The sequence below is a fragment of the Sus scrofa genome, chromosome X, assembly GCF_054392235.1.
Source record: "Sus scrofa isolate SSC_HxYL_T2T_F1_AM1 chromosome X, Sscrofa_HxYL_maternal_Yorkshire_Landrace_v2.0, whole genome shotgun sequence".
Classification (NCBI taxonomy): domain Eukaryota; kingdom Metazoa; phylum Chordata; class Mammalia; order Artiodactyla; family Suidae; genus Sus; species Sus scrofa.
In genome coordinates this window covers 30,188,119-30,211,085 of record NC_139401.1, presented here as the reverse complement: position 1 = coordinate 30,211,085, position 22,967 = coordinate 30,188,119, and the positions used below count along the sequence as shown (strand labels likewise).

The 22,967-nt window shown below is 38.0% G+C and overlaps 1 protein-coding gene across 34 annotated transcripts in view; it reads right to left on the bottom strand.

The window, feature by feature from the left end:
- The window catches only part of GK (glycerol kinase), an 88,348-nt gene that overhangs the window by 7,338 nt on the left and 58,043 nt on the right, over positions 1–22,967 (bottom strand). For 10 of the 34 annotated variants that reach the window (XR_014834529.1, XR_014834530.1, XR_014834531.1 and 7 more), the window contains 7 exons: positions 12,128–12,206; positions 11,054–11,150; positions 10,463–10,547; positions 9,935–10,055; positions 9,682–9,825; positions 6,208–6,288; positions 2,916–3,002 (listed from right to left, as the gene is read on the bottom strand). Coding sequence is in view for 17 of the 34 variants with exons in the window: in XM_013986029.3 (XP_013841483.1) it covers positions 2,916–3,002; positions 6,208–6,288; positions 9,682–9,825; positions 9,935–10,055; positions 10,463–10,547; positions 11,054–11,150; positions 12,128–12,206 (694 nt within the window). In the remaining 17 variants the exon portion in view is untranslated. 34 annotated transcript variants of the gene reach the window in all.

The following is a 22,967-nucleotide window of genomic DNA, read 5'->3' as shown; positions in this document are numbered from 1 at the left end:
AACATGCAGAAAAAAAGACTTTTTCCACAGAAAAGAAACTCACGGACTTGGAGAACAGACTTGTAGTTGCCAAGGGGGAGGGGGAGGGAGTGGGATGGACTGGGAGTTTGGGGTTAATAGATGCAAAGTGTTGCCTTTGGAATGGATAAGCAATGAGATCCTGCTGTATAGCACTGGGAATTGTATCTAGTCACTTGTGATGGGGCATGATGGAGGATAATGTGAGAAAAAGAATATATATATATATATATATATATATGAATGACTGGGTCACATTGCTGTACAGTAGAAAATTGACACAACACTGTAAAACCAACTATAATGGAAAAAATAAAAATCTGTTAATGACCAAAAAAAAAAAAAAAAAAAAAAAAGACTGGTTACAGTGGGGGGAGGGGCAGTCTGTTAAAAGGAAACAAGCAAAAAGTCACTCATTTTTAGCTGGTTAGTCTTAACTCCTTAATCAAGGGTATGTAGTACAAGAATCAAATACTGGCCCATCAAAGTTTGAATATGTGTGAGAAAAGATTTCAATGGACAGGATCTGGGTTCTTCCTAGATCTTAGAGGGAATGAGGCAGGAAATGATGGCAAAAGAGGGGCTCAGCCCTAAAGGTGGTTGGTCAAATTTTAACCACTGACATTAAAAAACACACCAAATGTTTCTATATCATTCTTTCTGCTGCATTTTCTTTATTTCAAGCCACAGATCTACTTGGAGGGTCATGCAGCTAGTGGCTTATAAATAAAATCAGAGTCTATGAATAGTGTCATGACATTAAAAGACAGAATTGCTGGATTCTTTCAATAGGTAAAGAATTCGCGTCTTTGGAATCCACGAGTCGGTATTATTTATGGCATACCTGAATGGGGACAAAAATCATATGTCAATAACAATATACATGCAATTCAGGAATTAAAGCAACAAAGACTATTCAGTCACTTATTGAGCTAGAAATTACATGATTCCTAAATATTGCTTCACAGTTAAAATGCAACAAACATAACTGGGCCACTTCCCAAAGTAGCAAATGAACACTACTGTTAACAGTAACCAAAGCAAGCCATTCCCATTCTTCTCAAATCTCAGCATATGTTACCAAGAGAGATCCTAAAGATGGTAACCATATTCATTTGGGAAGCCTAGGAATTGGGACACTTAATGTATCCTTGAGCTTAGAGATATGCTACATATCCTAATTTCTAATTTTAGACCAGGGCTTTCCATACTGGTATCAAAGAGGAAAATGGAAGGAGAAAAAAAAATCAATGAAAACATTCAGCTGCAATGTTTTTTTTCCCTCCCTTTTCCAGACAATCATTATGCAGGCAAAAAAACTCAGGATAAAGAAAAAAAATAGAATTTTTCCTAAAAGAGCATTTAAGTTTTTAAAAATAAATTTAAATTACAGTTCTTCTGGTGAATATTTGGACTTTTTCACCAAATATTCCCAAGAAACAGAAAGAAAATAAGCATATGCTATTTCTGTATAGATTACGTATACAGAAGCCCTTTAATAAGGTGTACGCACAAACAATACCAACATAAGGTATGGTTATTATGGAGGCAGAAGATGTGAATGAATTTATCATGAATATAAAGAATACAGAAAAAGGTAATCTAGTCTTAAATCCTCATGCAAATTGATAAAATGCAAATTTTATCATTAATTAAAAGATAAAGTTCTGAAGTAATTTTCATTCCATTTCTGCTGATGTAAATAACTTTCATTCCATGTAGACAATACTTTGGTGATTATGTTAAGCTGATTAATGCTTGTCAAATTTCTACAAACAGATATTACCCCATCAATAAAAAGTATTACATTTTAGCCAGATTGTCTTAAGAGAAATAATTTAACACTTCCTAGTTAGGAAGATTTTTTACATGTTTCACTTTCTTGGCAACATATGAAATATATCATTTCCACCTAGGCCACTCATTTGAAGAAAAACTGAGCTATCCTAAGGAACATCTTCCAAAAATTATTATATTTAATACAGGTTATACAATATGTTTCATAACATACTGAGCAATTTTATTCTTCTAAGAATATTCAGAAGTTAATCGGCAAAAAAATGATAATTCAGTTTGAATTTCAACCCCAATTTATTTCAGCAATAATTTTCAAAAACTTCAGTTCCCAAAATGTATTTTTTTAACTAAAATAGAAGTGAATATGAATCTCCCCCAGTTTTAGAGTTTTACAGAAACTCTGACAGACTCTTGCTGAAAGTCTAACCAGAAATGACTTGTGCAGCAGACTTTCATAAGTATGAAAAACAACTTATGTCCTTTTCTTTTTTTTTTTTTTTTTTCTTTTTAGGGTTGCACCTGTGGCATATGGAGGTTCCCAGGCTAGGGGTCGAATAGGAGCTACAGCTGTCAGCCTACACCACAGCCGCAGCAATGCCAGATCCAAGCCTCGTCTGTGACCTACACCATAGCTCACGGTAACACCAGATCCTTAACCCACTGAGTGAGGCCAGGGATAGAACCCGCATCCTCATGGATACTAGTCGGATTTGTTTCCACTGTGCCACAACAGGAACTCCCAACTTAGGTACATTTGAAAGCCAATTTAGTTGGATTCAAATGCAGTAATTTACATGTCATCTGTCACTCTGAAAGTCTTTTAATTTAACCATTAACAGTAGTATTTTTACTTGTGCTTAATGTTGCAGCTAACAGCAGAAAGTAGTCCCTCAAAGGAATCATCAACTACTGAAAATAAGAGAATAAAAACAGAGTCACAGTCCTTATATCTGACTACCCCCAAAGATTAATTGGTCTAGCTAATTAGACCTTTAATGGATTTTCCAGATTCCCAAGAACAGGAAAAAGGAAAAACACTGAAAAATACACAAATACATTAATGCTAACTAATAAATTGTCTAATTTAAAGAGGAACTGACCTGAGAGGTACCTTGCTCCGATTAACATTACCATGCTACTCACTATAAAAAAGCCCAAGGGTAGACTACAGAAGATACTAGGGTCACCTGTGGTCATCCAAGTAGGAGGGAATTCCAGTCAAGCAAACCAAAAGAGAGACACATAATTACAATATTTGTGTTAAGAATCACATGATAGCAAAACAAAGTTATAAAATCATATATTCATAGAAGCTAGCAAAGAGTTATCACTTCAAATTAAAAACAGAATCAATATTGAAGGCTTATGACAGTTCACAAACAATACAGACAGCATTCCACAAGTAGCCAAGAACATAATGCATAAAGACCAACATAAGCCTTCTACTAGCAAAGCCAAAGAAAGCTGATGGAGAACTTTTTGGGAGGCTGTTGATTTTAGCCTTCTTGATTCTTCCCCAAAAGCTGCTAAGTGGGCAACCCAATTCCCCTCAAATTCAAATTACAGATCCAATGTACCTGAATATTAGTGTTACTATAATTTAAAAACTAAATTGTAGGAATCTATATTTCAAAATATTGCCTTAGAACACTTTTTACAAATATTTTCTAACCTCAATTCTCTCAGAATATTCTCTCAGAATATTCTTCTAAAGAATATTCCACATATATGTATATATTGAACTTAAAAATTATAGGAGTTCCTGCTATTGCACAATGGGATCGGTGGCATCTTGACAGTGCTGAGATGCAGATTTGATCCCTGGCTCAGCACAATGGGTTAAGGATCCAGTGTTGCCACAGCTGCAGCTTAGATTGCAACTGTGGCCCAGATCTGATCCCCGGGCTTGGGAATGCCATATGCCACAAGGTGGCCAAAAAAGAAAAATAAATAAATAAAAATTTTGTGTCTAGAATATTTAACACTTTAAAAAAAAAAATGTTGTCTTGGTGGGTTTGGAGTATAAAGCCATAAAGTCATCATTTATTATAAGCTCTCTCCAAAAAATATAAAACCCCCAATCACTGAATGTACGTTAAAAATCCTTTATAATACATTTAAAGAAAGCAAATATAATTGCTTAAAAAATGGCAAAGTGTTTTGGAAATTAAGCGAACATAATATTCTTCCCATAAATTAAAGCAATTTAAAGAGGATGAGAGACCAAGTAGCAATTCAAATACCCTTTCAAGATTATTAAAATAGGATTCTGTCTGTATTGCTATTACCATAGAGCGTATTGCTATATCATATGGCTTATGTTGCTTAGGGAATACAAATAGCATTTCTCCAACTGAATATTACTATTCCATGCTTATTATACAGTTTAGAGAGTCTCAAAATATTATACATTAGATTGCTTTTCATAACTCTACTCAAGATTTTTTTTTTTGGTCTTTTTGTTTGTTTTTAGGGCCATACCCACAGCATATGGAGGTTCCCAAGCTAGGGGTTGAATTGGAGCTACAGCTGCCAGCCTACATCACAGCCAGAGCTGCCGGCCTACATCAGGATCCAGAGTCACATCTGTGACCTACACCACAGCTCAGGGCAATGTCCGAACCTTAACCCACTGAGCGAGGCCAGAGATCGAACCTGCAACCCAATGGTTCCTAGTTGGATTCGTTTCCGCTGTACCATGGGAACTCCTACTCAAAGTATTTTTCAAACTTTGACTTAAATCTGCTGCAGTCTAATAGAGAGAAAAACAAAGCTTGAAAAATTTAAAGCTCTCAAAAAACTTAATTACTTTATAATCAATGCTAATAGCAGAAACCAAATAAATCGTATAATTTTCTTTTATCAACTTTTCCTTGGCATTAAAAATTCACTGACAAGATGAGGTAAGCAAACAGAGAAAATGATCAATTGGTTTTGTTGGAATTTTGCAAGTAAAATTATATCCTCACCTGCTAGTAAGGAGAAATGTGTGTATGGCACTGAGGTTGGAGCTGGGGGGCGGGGTGGGGACACAGGAAAGATTGTGCCATTAAAAAAAAAAATCCACCTAGTCAAAGAAACCATTTTAACTCAAATTTGCCTGAGCCATTAATTAAAGGCAACGAGAAAATAAATCAGAGTGCACACCTGTCATATCTTGCACAGCAACTAGCACTGTGCTACAAAAATACCTATGATTGAGAAGTCTATTTTATGTTTTAGGGTCATTTGTTTGTTTGTTTGTTTATTTATTTATTTAGCGTTTTAGTGCTGTACCCATGGCATATGGAAATTCCCAGGCTAGGGGTCCAATCAGAGCCGCGTCTGCGACCTACATCACAAGCTCATAGCAACAAGGATCCTTAACCCACTGAGGCCAAGGATGGAACCCATATCCTCATGGATACTAGTTTCGTTAGTTACTGCTGAGCCACGACAGGAACTCCTGAGTTTAATTATAAAGAGTCTCCAAACTGCAAACAATCTTAGCAAGAAAGGTCTTGCCACTCTCTTAGAAAGGTGAATCTCTGAACAAAATATTAGAAGAAAATGGGTATGAAGCTTATTTAGGAGAATAAACAAAAGCTTCAAATAGGAACATCTGGGACTGAAAATAGAGACCACAGTGGCCTGCGGTAGATGATACCAGAAGCTTCTCCCAAAAGCCAAATACATCACAAGTGGTTCTATACTCACTTCGGCCACTGTTCCATTCATTATGCTCCAAACCTTGCATTTAACAAAGGATTAAAATATATGCCACATTAAAGGAATATTTAAGGCCATTTCGCTATTAAAGGCAGCTCAGGGCTATCTGCAGCAATGCTGGATCCTTAACCCACTGTGTTGGGTCAGGGATTAAATCTATGTCTTGACATTGCAGAGACAATGGCATTTTTAATTTACTATGTTAGGTACTTTTCTTCCTCTGATTCCAATGAATTCTCATAACATACACTCACTAAGAACTTGGAAGCAGTCTAGGAATTGATGAAATACATTCCGAAATTAATGTAGCTTTTGGTTGGTTCAGGTCATGAAGACAGCCCCCCAAAAAGGCAAAGTCAGACACGGAGAGGAAAAAAGAGTCTAGCTGATTTTTTTTTTCATTAAGAAGAAACTAGAAATAATTTGGCTCTTAGAAAACTATCAATCGAAGTACCAGGAATCAACAAATAAGGAAAGATAAGGCAGGATGGAGTTAAGTATATCAACCTGATAATTTACATTTTATGTTTAGAATTTTAAAAGTGTTTTCAAAATGTTAGAAACTATGACCATATACTAATGCTTTTATTTAGAGCAGCCTTGCTAAGCATAAATGGTCATATACTTAAATAAGCCATTAAACATATTAAGACAAAGTAGCAATAATAATAAAAACATTTTTACCACTTTCTGAAGACTGAGTTGTAACCCAACCCATTGACTTCATCACGGCTTTCTTCCACGTAGAATAACGGATTTCACTTTCTGGAAATAGAGGGTAGGAAAACCACTCATAAGAAAGGTAAGATGTTCTAAGTACCATACTTAGGTTCACTCATCATTCTTCTTTTTTTTAAAATGATTTTTATTATTCCCATCATAGTTGATTTATAGTGTTCTGTCAATTTTCTTCTGTACAGCAAAGTGATCTAGTTACACACACACACACACATATATAATGCATTATTTTTCTCACATTATTCTCCATCATGCTCCATCACAAGTGACTAGTTATAGTTCCCAGTGCTATATAGCAGGATCTCATTGGTTTCCATTCCAAATGCAATAGTTTGGATCTACTAACCCCAGACCCCCGGTCCATCCCACTTCCTCCCCCTCCCCCTTGGCAACTACAAGTCTGTTCTCCAAGTCCATGCGTTTCTTTTCTGTGGAAAGTTTCATATGTGCTGTATATTATTTTCCAGATATAAGTGATATCATATGGTATTTGTCTCTTTTTTATGCACTTCACTTACTATGAGAGTCCCTAGTTCCATCCACACTCAATATTCTTAACAAATTATTACGTGTATTCAAATGATATTTATTACATGTATTAAAGTTTGGAGCTTTACCAGGACTCCAGAATATCTTTTTTTTTAAAACTCTGATTTGGGAAAATATGGGTGCTACTGATGGCCAGTGACTAGGAGAGAAGCTTGCTTGGAAGTTCGAGGGAAATTCAGCACAGCTTGCAGGATGAAGGGAGTTAGGGAGAAAGGCTATGTGCTAAGATCTGGCCATTCACAAGCAAGTGGTGATGAATTAGAAAGGGGAATTCTATTTGATCTGTTTTCTCTTTTGAGGTGGCAGAGGAGCTTGGGACATAGGGAAAGGTATGTTATAATATGGAAAGACTAGGAGGAGAATTATTTTTGGTCAAAGGAGTTGACAAATATTGATTTCTCACAAGATTCAAATTGCAGTCCTGTGAGAAGAGATGTCTTATTATTTATTTATTGATTGATTGGTCTTTTCGCCTTTTCTAGGGCTGCTGCCTTGGCATATGGAGGTTCCCAGGATAGGGGTTGAATCGGAGCTGCAGCCGCTGGCCTACGCCAGAGCCACAGCAATGCAGGTTCCAAGCTGCATCTGTGATCTACACCACAGCTCATGGCAACACCTGATCCTTAACCCATTGAGCAAGGTCAGGGATCGAACCCGCAACCTCATAGTTCCTAGTCAGATTTGTTAACCACTGCGCCACGACAGGAACACTGAGAAGAGATGTCTTTAAAGGTGGAAATCCACAATGAGAGGACTAAGCGCATATGCACACTGAGGTATATGGAATGACAGGCCAACAGGTACCTGCTGTATAGCACAGAGAACTCTACCCACTATTCTGTGATAATCTATGTGGGAAAATAATCTGAAAGAGAATGGATATGTGTATATGTATGACTGGGTCACTTTGTTGTATAGCAGAAATGATCACAACCTTGTAAATCAACTATACTTCCATAAAACTTTTTTTAAAAAAAGACTAAACAAAAATGGGCACTGGTATGTACACATATGCTGCACTCTTCCTAATGAGAGGAAACTGCCCTTTCTTTTTTTAATTTTAATTTTTATTTTTGTCTTTTTTTTTTTTTTAATTTTATTTTCCCACTGTACAGCAAGGGGGTCAGGTTATCCTTACATGTATACATTACAATTACAGTTTTTCCCCCACCATTTCTTCTGTTGCAACATATTTTTGTCTTTTTTAAGGCCACACTGTGGCATATGGACGTTCCCAGGCTAGGAATCCAAGTGGAGCTGTAGCCACTGGCTTATACCACAGCCACAGCAATGCCAGATCCGAGCTGTAACTGTGACCTACACCACAGCTCTTGGCAATGCTGGATCCTTAACCTACTAAGCGAGGCCAGGGATCAAACCCGTGTCCTCATGGATGCCAATAGGGTTCATCGACCACTGAGCCAGGACGGGAACTCCTGATGCTATTTTATACACAGGTTTTAAGGAAGTTTTAAAATGAAATTCATTATATAAAACCTTATTTTTATACTCAATATTTCAATTTTTTTACTGAATTCAAGAGATGCATGCATCACAATACTTTAATAAAGGTATTGGTCACTTTAATAAAGGTATTGTGGCTTAGCTTTGTTAGGATGGTGAATCAAATATTTAATGCTCATTTATAGAAGTTGTTGCTGCTTTTGTCAGGCTAGCCCTGCTATGCTTAAAAGTTATCAGAATGTCCCTTAGCATAGTTAATCCTGTCCTAAAACTGGTCTGCCCCACCAAAGATGGTCAGATGTAGACATAAGAGGTCTGTGGCTGATACAACTCTCTTCTCACTGTCAAAAAAAACCTATGCTGGGAGTTCCCTAGTGGCCCAGTAGTTAGGACTTGGCACTTTCACTGCGTAGCCCAGGTTCAATCCTGGGTCTGGGACCTGAGATTCCACATCAAGGCACTGCATGCTCTAGGGGAAGAAAAAGGTTATACTAACAAGCTAGAGTTGACTGTGGCAGAGTTATCCTTGTACATGAAAGGACTGTAAACAGCAGAAGTGAATGGTAAAAAGGTGATTTTGAAGTTTTTCTTTTTTTAATAAGGAAAGAGAGTTACTCGGTGGCTTAGAGATTAAGGATCCATTGTTGTCACTGCTGTGGCAAGGGTTTGATCTCTACCTGGGGAATTTCCACAGGCTGTGGGTGTGGCCAAAAAAAAAAAAAAGAAGGAACTATTTCACTCATTCACACACATTTAGTGTAGCCCAATGTGCTTAGTAGCTAAATATGAAATAGTAGCATTTGCTACTATCTTATTTAGTTTCTTCTTCTTCTTTTTTTTTTTTAGGGTCGCACCCATGGCATATTGGAGGTTCCTAGGCTAGGGGTCCAGTTGGAGCTATAGCTGCTGGTCTACGCCACAGCCATAGCAACGGCAGATCCAAGCTGCATCTGCAAACTACACCATAGCTCATGGCAACACTGTATCCTTAACCCACTGAGCAAGGCCAGGGATTGAACCCGCAACCTCATGGTTCCTAGTTGGATTTGTTTCCACTGTGCCATGACGGGAACTCCCTTATTCAGTTTCATATGAATAAACCGAAAGGCAAACTCTCTTTCATTTTGCACAGGAAACTTTTTTTTTTCTTAAGGGCCATACCTACAGCATACGGAAGTTCCCAAGCAAGGTGTCGAATCAGAGCTATAGCTGCCGGCCTACACCACAGCCACAGCAATGTGGGATCCCAGCAGCACTTGCAGCCTATGCCTCTGCTTGCAGCAACCCCATATCCTTAACCCACTGAGCGAGGTCTGGGATCAAACCCAAGTCTTCATGGATATTGGTTGAGTTTGTTACTGCTGAGCTACAATAGGAACTCCTGCATGGTATACTTTTAAAAAGTACCCTCAGCGTTGATCTGAGGTTCAAACCGCTCCACTGTGACAGCTGACAAGTCCTCAGGGTCAAGACTCCATACACCAACTCCTTCAGCAGCTCCTGCTGCCATGGCGGCTCCCAGGGCAGTTGTTTCAGGCATGGAGGGCTTCACTGAAGGAAGAGAGCTCCATCAGTATCTTTGCAGTTACGTATGCCTAAAACACACTTCTTCCAAATGATGCATTACTCTTGGAGTTTAAAGAAATGAAGACTTACTAACCTACTGGGATATATAGAATGTCTGCTTGGAGCTGCATGAGAATTTTGTTGTTGGTCATCCCTCCATCTACCTGCAGGTGTCTGAGTGGCATTCCACAGTCACGGTTCATGGCATCCAAAATCTTATATAAAGCAGTACAATGAACATAATTAAAGAGGTTGGTCTTTCAGGGCCCTCCTTGATCTGATTACAACCAAACATTTCTCTGTGTTCACCTCTACATCCAGCCAACCCAAACCACTTTATTTTGCATTCTGATTTCTTGCTACGATGCCTATGTTGTTACTACTGTTTTCTTTGCCTAATATGTACCAGTCAGTATTCCCCCCAACTGTAAAATTCCCAGTGCTTGGCAGATAACAGGAACTTAGAAAGGAATGGCAGCTGGAAAAAGACCAAAAACTTACATTTATTAACTATTTAGTAAATTCACTATAAAGTCTTGAATAAATTTCAAGCATTAACATACAATTTGTTTAAGAGTAATAAAAGTAGTATAAGTACAAGGAAAAGGCCCCTATTTATTACCTCTCGGGTTTGGAAACAAACAGCTTCCAATGCAGCAAAAGCAATATGGCATCTATTGGTGAACTGAGTAAGCCCACAGATGATCCTAAAAATATATGCAAAGATTTTTAAGATTAGAGTGGAATAAATGAGAAATGTCCTAACTATGGAAAGGTTGAATTTGGTAGTTAGAAATGTGCAGGTCGAAAAATAGACATTAAAAAAACAAAACTGGACATAAACATTAAATAGCTCAGAAAGTACTTATAGTCTATGGTCCTGCACTCCCATATGGAAAAATTCATGATCTATCTGAATAGATGACAGTAGTATAAAACCCAATCAGTATTTATCTAGATGATGTCCCTTTGGTACATAACTTACAGGTATCTTAAAGATAAAAGATAACACTAACATGAATGTGAATATGGCAAGGGCTTACTGTCAGATTATTTATAACTTCTTGGAATTTAAAGGTTCTGAAATTATACTCTCCAGGTAGAAAAGGCTTCCTCAATATTTGAAAATAGAAAACTATTAACATATAAGTTATTGGCTAATATAGTAAATAAATCAAGACCAACAAAAGCATACCTTATTTTAAATTCTTACCCTCTTGCACTAGGCTCCCAATATGGTGCATACAGCCCTGAAAACGCTGGGACGAAATAGCAGCCATAAGAAGTACCTACTTCTTTAGCAAGTTTTTCTAGCATTAAAAACAAAACAAAAATTGCTCTAATATATGCTACTTATTTTAGTTAATAAATACACATGTTTAAAACATTAGGACAGGGATTTTGGTTTCCTATTATTTAGTATAGCAAAATGTTCCTAATTATAGCAGAATATGGGAGAAACAAAAGCAACTTTTTCCGCACTGAACACCCTCCACTAAAACATAACCCACCCAGCCCAAGAAATAAAGGAGCTGGATTAAGATATTTTAGCTCATTTCCATGATTTTTAAGGTTGTTAACCAGCAGATGAAGAAGTGGCCTTCAGTGTGTTCCTAATTGGGAATGTTGGACTTGCCATGTGGCTCACAGCATAACTAATTGGGAATGTCTTCCCGATTGTCTCATTTTTAGGTGAAATTAAACAAGTAGATGAGAGTGGGTAGGGAGTTCAAAATAATTACCCATCATCTGAAAATATCAATATCAATACTCTGAAAATAGCCATATTAATACTTAAATTATAGGAACTGGAGTTTATTTTTTTAATTAAAACTCCGTGGCATGTGGAAGTTCTGGGGCCAGGGACTGAACCTCTACCACCGCAGCAACCTGAGCTGCTGCAGTGACAATGCTGGATCCTTAACCCACTACACTACAAGGGAACTCCATACTGGAGTTTTAATTCTTACTCTAAGAGTTCTTTCTCATCAGATAAATTTAACTGCATATTCTGACAATCTTTGGTGCTCAGCTTTACATTTGGGCAATTTGTATACCCTGCCTTGCCAGTTTATTAATAACCTCCACTACTGATGTCAATTTATTGTTTTATAAATCTACACAAAATAGTCTTATAGGTAAATCAAATGCAAATAGGGATCAATCAAAATCAAAAGGGATCCATAGTTTAATGTCACATATGGGGCAAAGTAGAAGTGTTAACAGGTTGCACAGGTAAAATATATAAAATTTTCAAGATTCTAACCCTTTGTTAGAACATACTCACCAATTTCCTCAGAGGTCTTTATAATTCCAAGATTGTCTCTTAGCCAGCGAACAACAGCACCAGCTATAGCTACCGAACCCTATGGGGAAAAAGAAATTTGAGAGAAACTGTATGTTATCACTATAGAGAAAGTTTTTTTTTTTTTCTTTTTACGGCCACACTCATGGCATATGGGAAGTTCCCTAGCCAGGGGTCAAATCAGAGCTGCAACTATATACATATACCACGGTCACAGCAACACCAGATCTGAGCTGTAGCTGTGACCTACACCACAGCTTGCAACACCAGATCCTTTACCCACTAAGCGAGGCCAGGGATCAAACCCACATCCTCATGGACACTAGGTCAGGTTCTTAACCCAATGAGCCACAATGAGAACTTAGAGAAAGTTTTTGAGCATAACTTCTATGAATGACACTACCAGATGGGAAAAAAAAAAAACTGAAAAAAATGTCAACTCTGGGACTTCTACAAATATCATAACTTAGGTCTTCTAACACAAATATAGTTTTATCTAGGTCATTATGGAAGTTTTTCATGAGAGAGAAGAGAGCCCTCCAGTACACCTTTGGACCTACCCCTGTAGGTAGACATTAATGCACTGAGCAATTTGCTTCTTGTACAACTGGTCTACCTGTTGCTAAACTACTGAGGTATATTATCATCCAGAATACATTCTGATCTCATCCACAAAGTTACTGGGAGAGCCACCCTGAAAGTTTTTTCCAAGCGCATTTGCCATATCTAATAGTATATTAAATCTAGCAACCACAACAAAAAAGTGAGCAAAGAAGCTAATGAAAAAGTAATTATTCTTGACTACAAAATCACTAAGGGATGGGGTGGAGAGGGATGCACAACTATGGCAATAAGGAAGAAAACAGACAATTTGGAGTCAGATGAACTGGGCTTGAGTTCGAGTTCTAGTTCTTAATTGCTATGTGATCTCAGGCATACTGGTTAGGCTTGCTGAGACTTCATTTATTCACCTATGTCATGTGGTGACTCTAACAACAGTTACCTAAACAAACTACTAAATACAGGAAGTATACGGGAAGGTTCTTACTGAAAGAAGTATTAGCTTCACCAATTCTTTAAGTGTTAAAGAGTATCAGCTAAATTCCAATGATTCATGTATGGATAAACAACATGTAGTATAACCTCACAATGGGAAATATTTGGCCATGAATAAATGTGAAATTTTGCTACGTCATGGATGAACATTATGCTAAGTGAAAGAAGTCAGTCACCAAAGACAACACATTGTATGACTCCATTTATATGAAATGTCCAGAATAAGCAAATCCATAGAAACAAAGAGGAGATTAGTGATTGCTGAGGGTTGGGGTAACAGAGTTACTTTTGGGGATGATAATATCCTGGGGGGAGTTCCCTGGTGGTGCAGCAGGTTAAGGACTTGGTGTTGTCACTACTGTGGCTTAGGTTGTTGTTGTGGCACAGGTTTGATTCCTGGCCTGAGGAACTTCCACATGCTGTAAGTGTGGTCAAAAAAAGTGTTCAGAGTCACCCCAAACCAAAATATCAGGTGATATTAAGTGAAGGAAGTGGAGTGTACTTTTTTGTTGGTTGCTTCCCTGTACCCAATTCAGTGAATTAATTACAAATGGTTACCCTACCTGCCATTAATTTTCAGGATGTAAACAAACGATATGCTGACCATACTGATACATTCTATCATTCACAGCTGCTATGAGAACAAGTCACTATATGCTTCTGCAAAGTTGACAGAACATCACAGTTGTTCTTTTTATACAGTGGATTTTCAGCTATAAAAAATTATTTGAGGAACAGATTGATATCACTGTGCAAATACAACCAGACTTTAATAATGGGAGAAAAGACAATTTAGCAAATACCTGACAAAGGACTATAACACAATGCCTCCTCCCAAAAAAGAAGTTGTTAATATACTTCCTAACTTTGATACATTATATAATTAGGTACATGGTTGGACTATCAAGGAGAACTAAGTATATTTTTTGCTTTTGGAGATAATTCAATTCTTAAACACCCTTTGGAAGCAAACAATTCAGAGATAGTAGTTGCCAAAGACTAGAAAATATAAAGGATTTTCTAGACAAGTGCTATTTAATAGAAATTTAATGTAGGCCACACACATAATTTAAATTTTCTACTTATCATATTTAAAAGGTTACATTACATTTTGCTTAACCCAATATATTAAAAATATCATTACAACAATCAGTATAAAAATTGAGATCTCTGTTACATAATTCTTTGAAATTGGTTATGCATTTCACAGTTACAGCACATCTCAACTCTGACTAGCCACATCTCAAGTGCTTAACAGTCACGTGTGGGTAGTGGCTACCACAGTGGACAGCATAGTTCTAGATTTAAATGGAAAAACAGATGTTCTTTCTCCATAACTCTAAAATAGACTCTGGATCTACATGGCATCTAACCAAGAAATGTGCATATTTTCAATGGTTTTAGGTGAGTAAATAATGAATTTTCAAAAGCTACTGAGCTAGAAGTCTAGATGAGTGGTCCTATGGCTACCAGCTAGTGTAAATTTATGTTTTGGGAAATCAAATGCTGATGTACCTCATTTCTACTGGTCGCTAGCCTGGGAACCTCCATATGTCATGGGCACAGCCCATAAAAGACCAAAAAAAAAAAAAAGAGAGAGAAACCTCCAAATTCACAAAAGATGTGGTGGTCTTCTCAATCCAGAGGCAGGAGATAAAGTGGAAGATGGTATAATACTTTGAAGATGAGCAGAAAGATAGAGTACAGGAATGGAAACCTAAAATGATAGATAGAAGGTGACTGTCTACTTGATATCAAATGTTATTTTCAATTACATCATAAATACAAAGACTCAATACTTCAGCTCAACTAAAAATATGAATCAACCCTTATGCTAAATCACGATCCACTGGGAAAGCTGCAAACAAGCCTAACAGTGGCTCTCTAGAGAAAAACGTAAGAGAAAGGAGAGGGTAAAAAGAAGAATAAGTTCAATGATAACCAGACAAGAGAAGTAAATTATGCAAAAACTAAACACATAACCTGGAAAGACAAAGGCTAAGTAACAGGCTATGAAGAAAGATGAGGTTAAAAATGAGTAGATCATGGAGTTTCTGTCATGGTGCAGCAGAAAGGAATCCAACTAGGAACCATGAGGTTTCGGGTTCAATCCTTGGCCTTGCTCAGTGGGTTAAGGATCCGGCATTGCTGTGAGCTGTGGTGTAGGTCACAGATGTGGCTCGGATCTGGCATTGCTGTTGCTGTGGCGTAGGCCAGCAGCTGTAGCTCCGATTAGACTCCTGGCCTGGGAATGTCCATATGCTGTGGGTGTGGCCCTAAAAAGCAAATAAATAAATAAATAAAATAAGGAGATCTGATGTCATGTCATGTCATAGCAGGCAAACCTACTTTCCCTCAAAACCTCCTTGACATGAATGCCATTGCCATGGATAACAGTAGATATTTCAGGATGCAAGGGAGTTGTATTTTACAATGCAGTTATGGTTAAAATCAGTAAGTGTGGAAAAAAATGTAAAATTAAGGTTACCCTTAAGTTGCTTCAAATTAACAATTAAGCATAGTAAACATAATTTTGTGTATGCTACAGTAACATGTAACATTATATATATAATTTATACTTTCCTTAACTTCTACATGATTACAAATGCAAAATCTAACTCTACAGCAATCTTTTTTTCTTTTGCAGGTGTGGCCATGACATGTGGATTTGGGCCAGGAATCAAATCTGAGCCGGAGCTGCAACATATGCCACTGTTGCAGCAACGCTGGATCCTTAACCCACCATGCCAGGCTGGGGATCCAACTGGTGCCGCCACAGAGACAAGCTGGATCATTAATCCACTGCACCACAGTGGAAACTCTTTAAATTTTTAAAAATCTTTTTTGGCCATGCCCATAGTATGTAGAACTTTCCAGGCCAGGGATTGAACCCGGGCCACAGGAGTGACCCAAGCTGCTGAAGTGACAATGTCAGATCCTTCCTAAACTCACTGTGCCACAAGAGAACTCCTCTATAGCATTTCTAACTGCAAAGAAAGGAGAACAGGAACACAGCATTGAATTGAGAAACCATTATTTCTGAAATGTAATCTGAATTATTAATACTTCAGTAACAAGTTTGGGAATTAAAATTAAAGGCTCTCACTCAGAAAGTATACTTTCCAAGAAAGTAGATTACAAAAGTTCATGAACAATGTTTATAGGCTGTGACAGACAGATTTTTTTTTTTTTAATTTAAGGGCCACACCCACAGCATATGGAAGTTCCCAGGCTAGGTGTTGAACCAGAGCTGCAGCTGCTGGCCTATACTACAGCCACAGCAACAATGGATCTAAGCTGCATCTGCAACCTACACCACAGCTCAAGGCAATGCTGGATCCTTAAGCCACTGAGCAAGGCCAGGTATCAAACATGCTTCCTCATGGATACTAGTCGGGTTCATTGCTACTGGGTCACAATGAGAACTTCTGGATTCTTAATTAAGGTGGCCCCATGATCCTCGCCTCCTGCTGTTCATGTCCTTCTGTGATCTCTTCCCCTTGAGCAAGGTGGGATCTATGACTTGCCTCTGACAAAAAGGACATGTCCAAAGGTGATGGGAAGTATGTGATGTTGTGTATGTGACTACATTGCCACACCTGTTTTCTGGACTCTTTCCCTCCTTTGCTGGCTTTAAGGAAGCAGAGGACCATATTAGAAGTTGTCACATGGGAAGCAACTGCAGGTGGCCTCTAGAAAATAAGGGTAGCCTTTGGCTGACTGCTAACAAGAAACTGAAACCCCCAGTCCTACAACCACAAGGAACTAAATTTGGCTAATAACCTGAGTAAACCGAGAAGCAGATGGAGCCTCAGATGAAATTGTAGCCTCAACCGACATCTGGACTGCAGCTTCTTGAGAACACGAGCAAAGGAAACAGCTAAGATTTGCCTGGACTCCTGATGTGTGGAAACTGAGATAATAAATGAGTATGGTTTTAAGGTGCTTATATCTGTGGTAATATTGTTATGCAGCAATAATTAACTGATATATGAGGCTTTTACCTAAAATGGCTCAAGAGGGATGACAAACTCCAAAAAGGAAATCTTAACACTCTAATCATAAATCACACCAAAGAGATGAGAAAAGGATACTAAAAAAAGGAAGGATATAAGGATCAATTTTTGAAGTACATATTTAATAGACAAAAATGGCATAACATAGGATTTGGCATGTAAACAATATTTATTGAGTATCTACTACATGCCAGACTCTGAGATAGAGTGGTTGGTGAACACGGCAAATAGGTACTCTGGCCTCAGGGAACTTATATCCTAGTGACAGAATGGAGGAATATGGAAGTCTCAAATCCAAAGTAAGCTCAAATTCATAATCATAATCAAGGCCCCCCAAAGAATTTTGTTTTGTGAAATAATATTTAGAAAAAGATGGTGAACAGGAAGGGAGAAGCACAGCTTGGGGAGGATAGTGCACACATGATAGAAGGAAGACAAAACTACTGATCTATTTTGCTTCAATTATCTTCCACTACTAAGAACATTTTCCAACTTGAAAGAGTGGGACAAACTTAGGCAGTTTAATATGAGTTTAAAGCCTCATAAACACCTGAAGGATCATGTGTCCCAATTCCTTTTTACTAATAATGAAAATAGGGACCTAGAGATGTGAAAATGTCAGACTTAGATGAATCACATGCCAGGGGGTAGGGAGAAAAAAGAAGAATTTTCTTGGTGATGAAAAAGGGGTAAATATCCCTATCAACAGAGATGGCTGAGTTTGTACTTGAAAAATCAGATAACAAAATGTAAGAGAAAACCACAATAGCACATGTTAAATAGAGAACAGTACTGATGTCGACAAACAGAAATGCATGACTGAGTAGGATCTGAGGCCACAGGCATGATAGATTCTGATTCATTTTTCTGTATGTATGTATGTATGTGTCAGAGAGCAGGAATGGTGGCCTGAACTGACTCTTACAGAGGAAAGGAATCCAAAGTGTTTTCTGTAGACCAAGAATATCATCAGTGCTTGAAGCTAGAGGCTAGGTGGTACACTCTTGCTTGTTTAGGGATGATGGAAAACAAGCAACTGTCTACTTGCTGACTAAGGATATTGGCTTAATGGGAAATGATATCAGAAGGGAAAATTCCAAAATACAGAAAGAAATCTATTATTAAAACATTAGCCATAGTGTTGGGAAAACAGAACAGCTACATGCAAAATAATCAAACCAAGCTACTTTCCCACATCATATGCAAAATCCAACTCCAAATAGATTAAAAACTTTAACAAGACCTGAAACCATAAAACTCCTAGAAGAAAACATAGCAGAGTGTTCTTTGACCTTGGATCTTAGCAATATTTTTTGGCTCTGTCTCCTCAGGCAAGAGAAACAAAAGCAAAAATAAACTAAAAAACATGGATGGACCTAGAAAGCAATATGCTATGTGAAATAAATCAAAGAAAGAAAATATAGTATGATTTCACTTATATGTGGAATCTAAAAAATAAAACAAATGAATAAATATAATAAAACAGAAATAGACTCAAAGAAACAAAATCAAATGCTAGTTGCCAGAGGGGAAGGGGGAAAGGGGATGAGTGAAAAAGATGAGGGAGATTAAGAGGTACAAACTTCCAGTTATAAAATAAACAAGACATGGTGATATAATTAACATAAAGCAGTGGGAATATAATCAATAATACTGTAATAATTTTATATCATGACATGCTAACTAGACTTATTGTGGCGATCATTTTGTAATGTATAAAAACACTGAATCACTATGTCGTACACCTAAAATTAATATAATATTGTAAGTCAATTATACTTCAATTAAAATTGGTTAAATTAAAAAATGTACTTTTTGATAAATTAGATATTACTGCATCTCATATGCTAGCTTGCAGTTATCACTTCTTTTTTTTTCTTTTTGGCCGTATCTATGGCATGTATGTAGAACATCCCAGGCCAGGGATCAAACCCACACCACTACAGTAACCACAGCCATAGCAGTGAATGTGGGATCCTTAACACACCGAGCAACAAGGGAATTCCAAGTGTCACTTTTAGTAAAAATGTGTGGAAGGGAAAAAAATGACGTTAGTCAACAAAATGTAACAGCTAGAATAGAATTCATTCTACTCTGACAAAAGTATGTGCTAAAAGTACTCAAAGAGGTAAATTAACATATGATTACAATTAAAACCTCATGAATTACAAATCAAAAGAGAAATAAGACAAAAACAGACACAAAAAAATAGCCAGTTAAAGATTCTAGAAATTACTGAGTGAAATTAAAAAAATATAATAGGAGTTCCTGTCGTGGCGCAGTGGTTAACGAATCCGACTAGGAACCATGAGGCTGCGGGTTCGGTCCCTGCCCTTGCTCAGTGGGTTAACGATCCAGCGTTGCCGTGAGCTGTGGTGTAGGTTGCAGACACGGCTCGGATCCCGCGTTGCTGTGGCTCTGGCGTAGGCCGGTGGCTACAGCTCCGATTCAACCCCTAGCCTGGGAACCTCTATATGCCGTGGGAGCGGCCCAAGAAATAGCAACAATAACAACAACAACAACAACAACAACAACAACAACAAAAGACAAAAGACAAAAAGACAAAAAAAAAAAATAATAGATGAGATAGATAGACCTTTCTTTTTTTTTTTTTTGCTTTTTAGGGCCACACCTGTGGCATATGAAGTTCCCAGGCTAGGGGTCAAATTGGAGCTACAATTGCTGGCCTATGACACCACAGCCATAGCAATGCGGGATCTGAGCTATGTCTGCAACCTATGCCACAGCTCATGGCAAAGGCAGATCCCTGACCCACTGAGCGAGTCCAGGGATTGAGCCCGCATCCTCTTGGATACTAGATTAATTTCCACTGCACCACAACAGGAACTCTGAGATAAACCATTGAGTAGGCAGAGATAATACATAAATTAGTATTTCCATACATGGTATTTCTACATGGTAATGAAAAAGAACGAAACAATAACTATATCTAACAATACAGATTAATCTCCCAACTATAAAGCTGAGTGAAAGAGGACAGATAAAAGATTGCATAATGTATTAGTCTCTTTCTTTTATATTTTTAAGATATAACGAATTAAAAACATGTAAAACTAAACTCTGGTGTTGCACATTTAAGTGTTAGGACTATGTAGAAAAGAAAGTGACTATAATAAAAGTCACGGCAATTGTTACGTAGGGGAAAGGAAGGAGGCTGTGACTGGGAGAGACACAAAGAATTCCTGGTAGTGTGCTGTTTCCTGACCCAGGTGAGGTCACACTAGTCTTCCCTTTGGAGTTATTTGTTAAGCTGTACATTGATGTTTTATGCATTTTTTTGTATATATCTTATATTTCACAATGTAAAAGTTTTTGTCTCGTCTGTTTTAAAGAGAGAATTTGGCAAGGTAAGGTAGATACTGAGAAACTCACCAGGGATGCAGCACAGAGAAACAAAGAGATTTAAAAAATATAAAAGGGCAGTAAAGAGACATGGAGGGTGGGTTGGAAGGTTCCAATATCCATAAAATAGCAATTCCAGGAGAGGATGGAGGTAATGGCTGAGAAGCAATATTTGAAGATAACTGCTGAGAATGTTCCAGAACTGAAGACAGACTTGTATCCAAGTACCTAACAGAATAAGTAAAAATAAATCCAAACTCAGGCACATCATAGTAAAACTATGGAACATTAACGATAAGGATATAATGTTAAAAACTTCCAGACAATAAACCAGATTATCTATCTACAAAGGAGCCACATTTAGAACAGAGCAGCAAAGGGCTCATCAGCATCAAAAAATGGCCAGAATGGGTGTAGAAGAGATTTTATATCCACCCCAGAGAGAGAGCAAAATAAAGACACACCAGGAATTCCCATTGTGGCTCAGCAGAAACAAATATGAGTAGTATCCATGAGGATGTGGGATCCATCCTGGCCTTGCTCAGTGGGTTAAAGGTCCAGCGTTGCCCTGAGCTGTGGTGTAGGTCACAGAGGTGGCTCAGGTCCCTCGTTGCTGTGGCTGTGGTGTAGGCCAGTGGTTACAGCTCTGATTCGACCCCTAGTCTGGGAACCTCCATGAGCCATGGGTGTGGCCCTAAAAAGACAATAAATAAATAAATAAATAAAGACACACCTAAAAAGAATAGTCTCACTACCTCAGATTCTATGAAATATGAAAGGCTGTTCCTCAGCAAGAAAACTGGGCATGAAGGCGTCTCCTGGTGGCTCGGCTGGGTAAAGATTCATTGCAGTGGTGCGGGTTCCATCCCTGGCTTGGGAACTACCACGTGCTACAGGCACAGCCAAAACAAAAACAAAACAAAAAAAAAAAAAAACAAAAATAAAATCCAAAAGGAATTCCCACTGTGGTACACTAGGTTAAGGATCCAGCTTTGTTTCTTAGTTAGCAAGGGTTTGATCCCTGGCCCGGCATACTAGGTTAAAGATCTGGCATTTCTGCAGCTGTGGAATAAGTTGCAGCTTCAGCTCGGATTCATTCCCTGGCCCTGGGAACCTCCATATGCCGTGGGTGTGGCCCTAAAAAGACAAAAGACAAAAAAAAAAAAAATCTATCCACTACTAACATAACACTAACATACGAGGGGTGTGTGTGTTGTGGCTGAGTTGCTAGATTAGTAGAAGGGTGTGATATATGTGAGATGCAGTGAAAACAACAATGGGCTTGGGAGATTGGAGCCCTGAATATTCAGATTTACAAGGAAGGAAACGGCACAGTGGGGCTGCCTAGGTATCTAGACTTTGATGTCTAATAACCTGGATTTGCAATGAGGACTGGCTGTCAAATTACCTTGGCCATGTGATTACAATTTCACTTGTCTTCTTCATGTATAAAACAAGGGCTGGGTGTAGCGAAGCCTGTTGCCATTTAGTCTCCTTTCCCTCTCTGCTTTAAAATTCTATGAAACTAAAGAAATTACGTAAATTGAGACAAAATCATAAGGCGTATTTGTTAGGTCTCCAGATGAGACAAAACTAGAAGAGAAACAGAGTCAAGAGTGAAAAAGAGGAGTTCCCATTGTGACTCTGGTAACAAACCCAACTAGCATCCATGAGGACTCAGGTTCGATCCCTGGCCTCACTCAATAGGTTCAGGATCTGTCACTGCCGTGAGCTGTGGTGTAGGTCACAGACATGGCTCAGATCTGGCATTACTGTGGCTGTGGCATAGGCCAGCAGCTACCATTCTGATTGGACCCCTAGCCTGGAAACTTCCATATGCCCATGGGTGTGGTCCTAAAAAGATAAACAAACTTGGTTTGATAATTCATTTGAAAAATAGCTAGTAGATATCTTAATATATAATCCTGGACCCAATTATATGATGGGGCTATTAGACTAAATTAATGAACTCTCAGGCTATAGTAGCCAAAATGTTTATAGTCACAGAGGCATAAACCAAACAATGGGCATACTCCATTTTACTGCTCTTCACAGTCAGTGAGTTTTTTGCAAATAGAAGATTTGTAGCAAGCATGTGTTGAGCAAGTCTATTGGTGCCATTTTGCTAACAGCATTTGCTCACTTTGTGTTCCCGTGTCATATTTTGGTAATTCTTGCAATATTTAATACTTTTTCATCATTATTATATTTGTTAAATGACCTATGATTAGTGGTTTTGGGTGTTACTTTGCAATTCTTTTGGGGTGCTATTAACGGTACCTATATAGAACAGCAACAATAAATGTTTATGTTCTGAGTACTCCAGTGTTCCCCATCTCTCTCCTCCCTCTCCTCGGGTCTCCCTATTTCCCAAGACACAACAATAT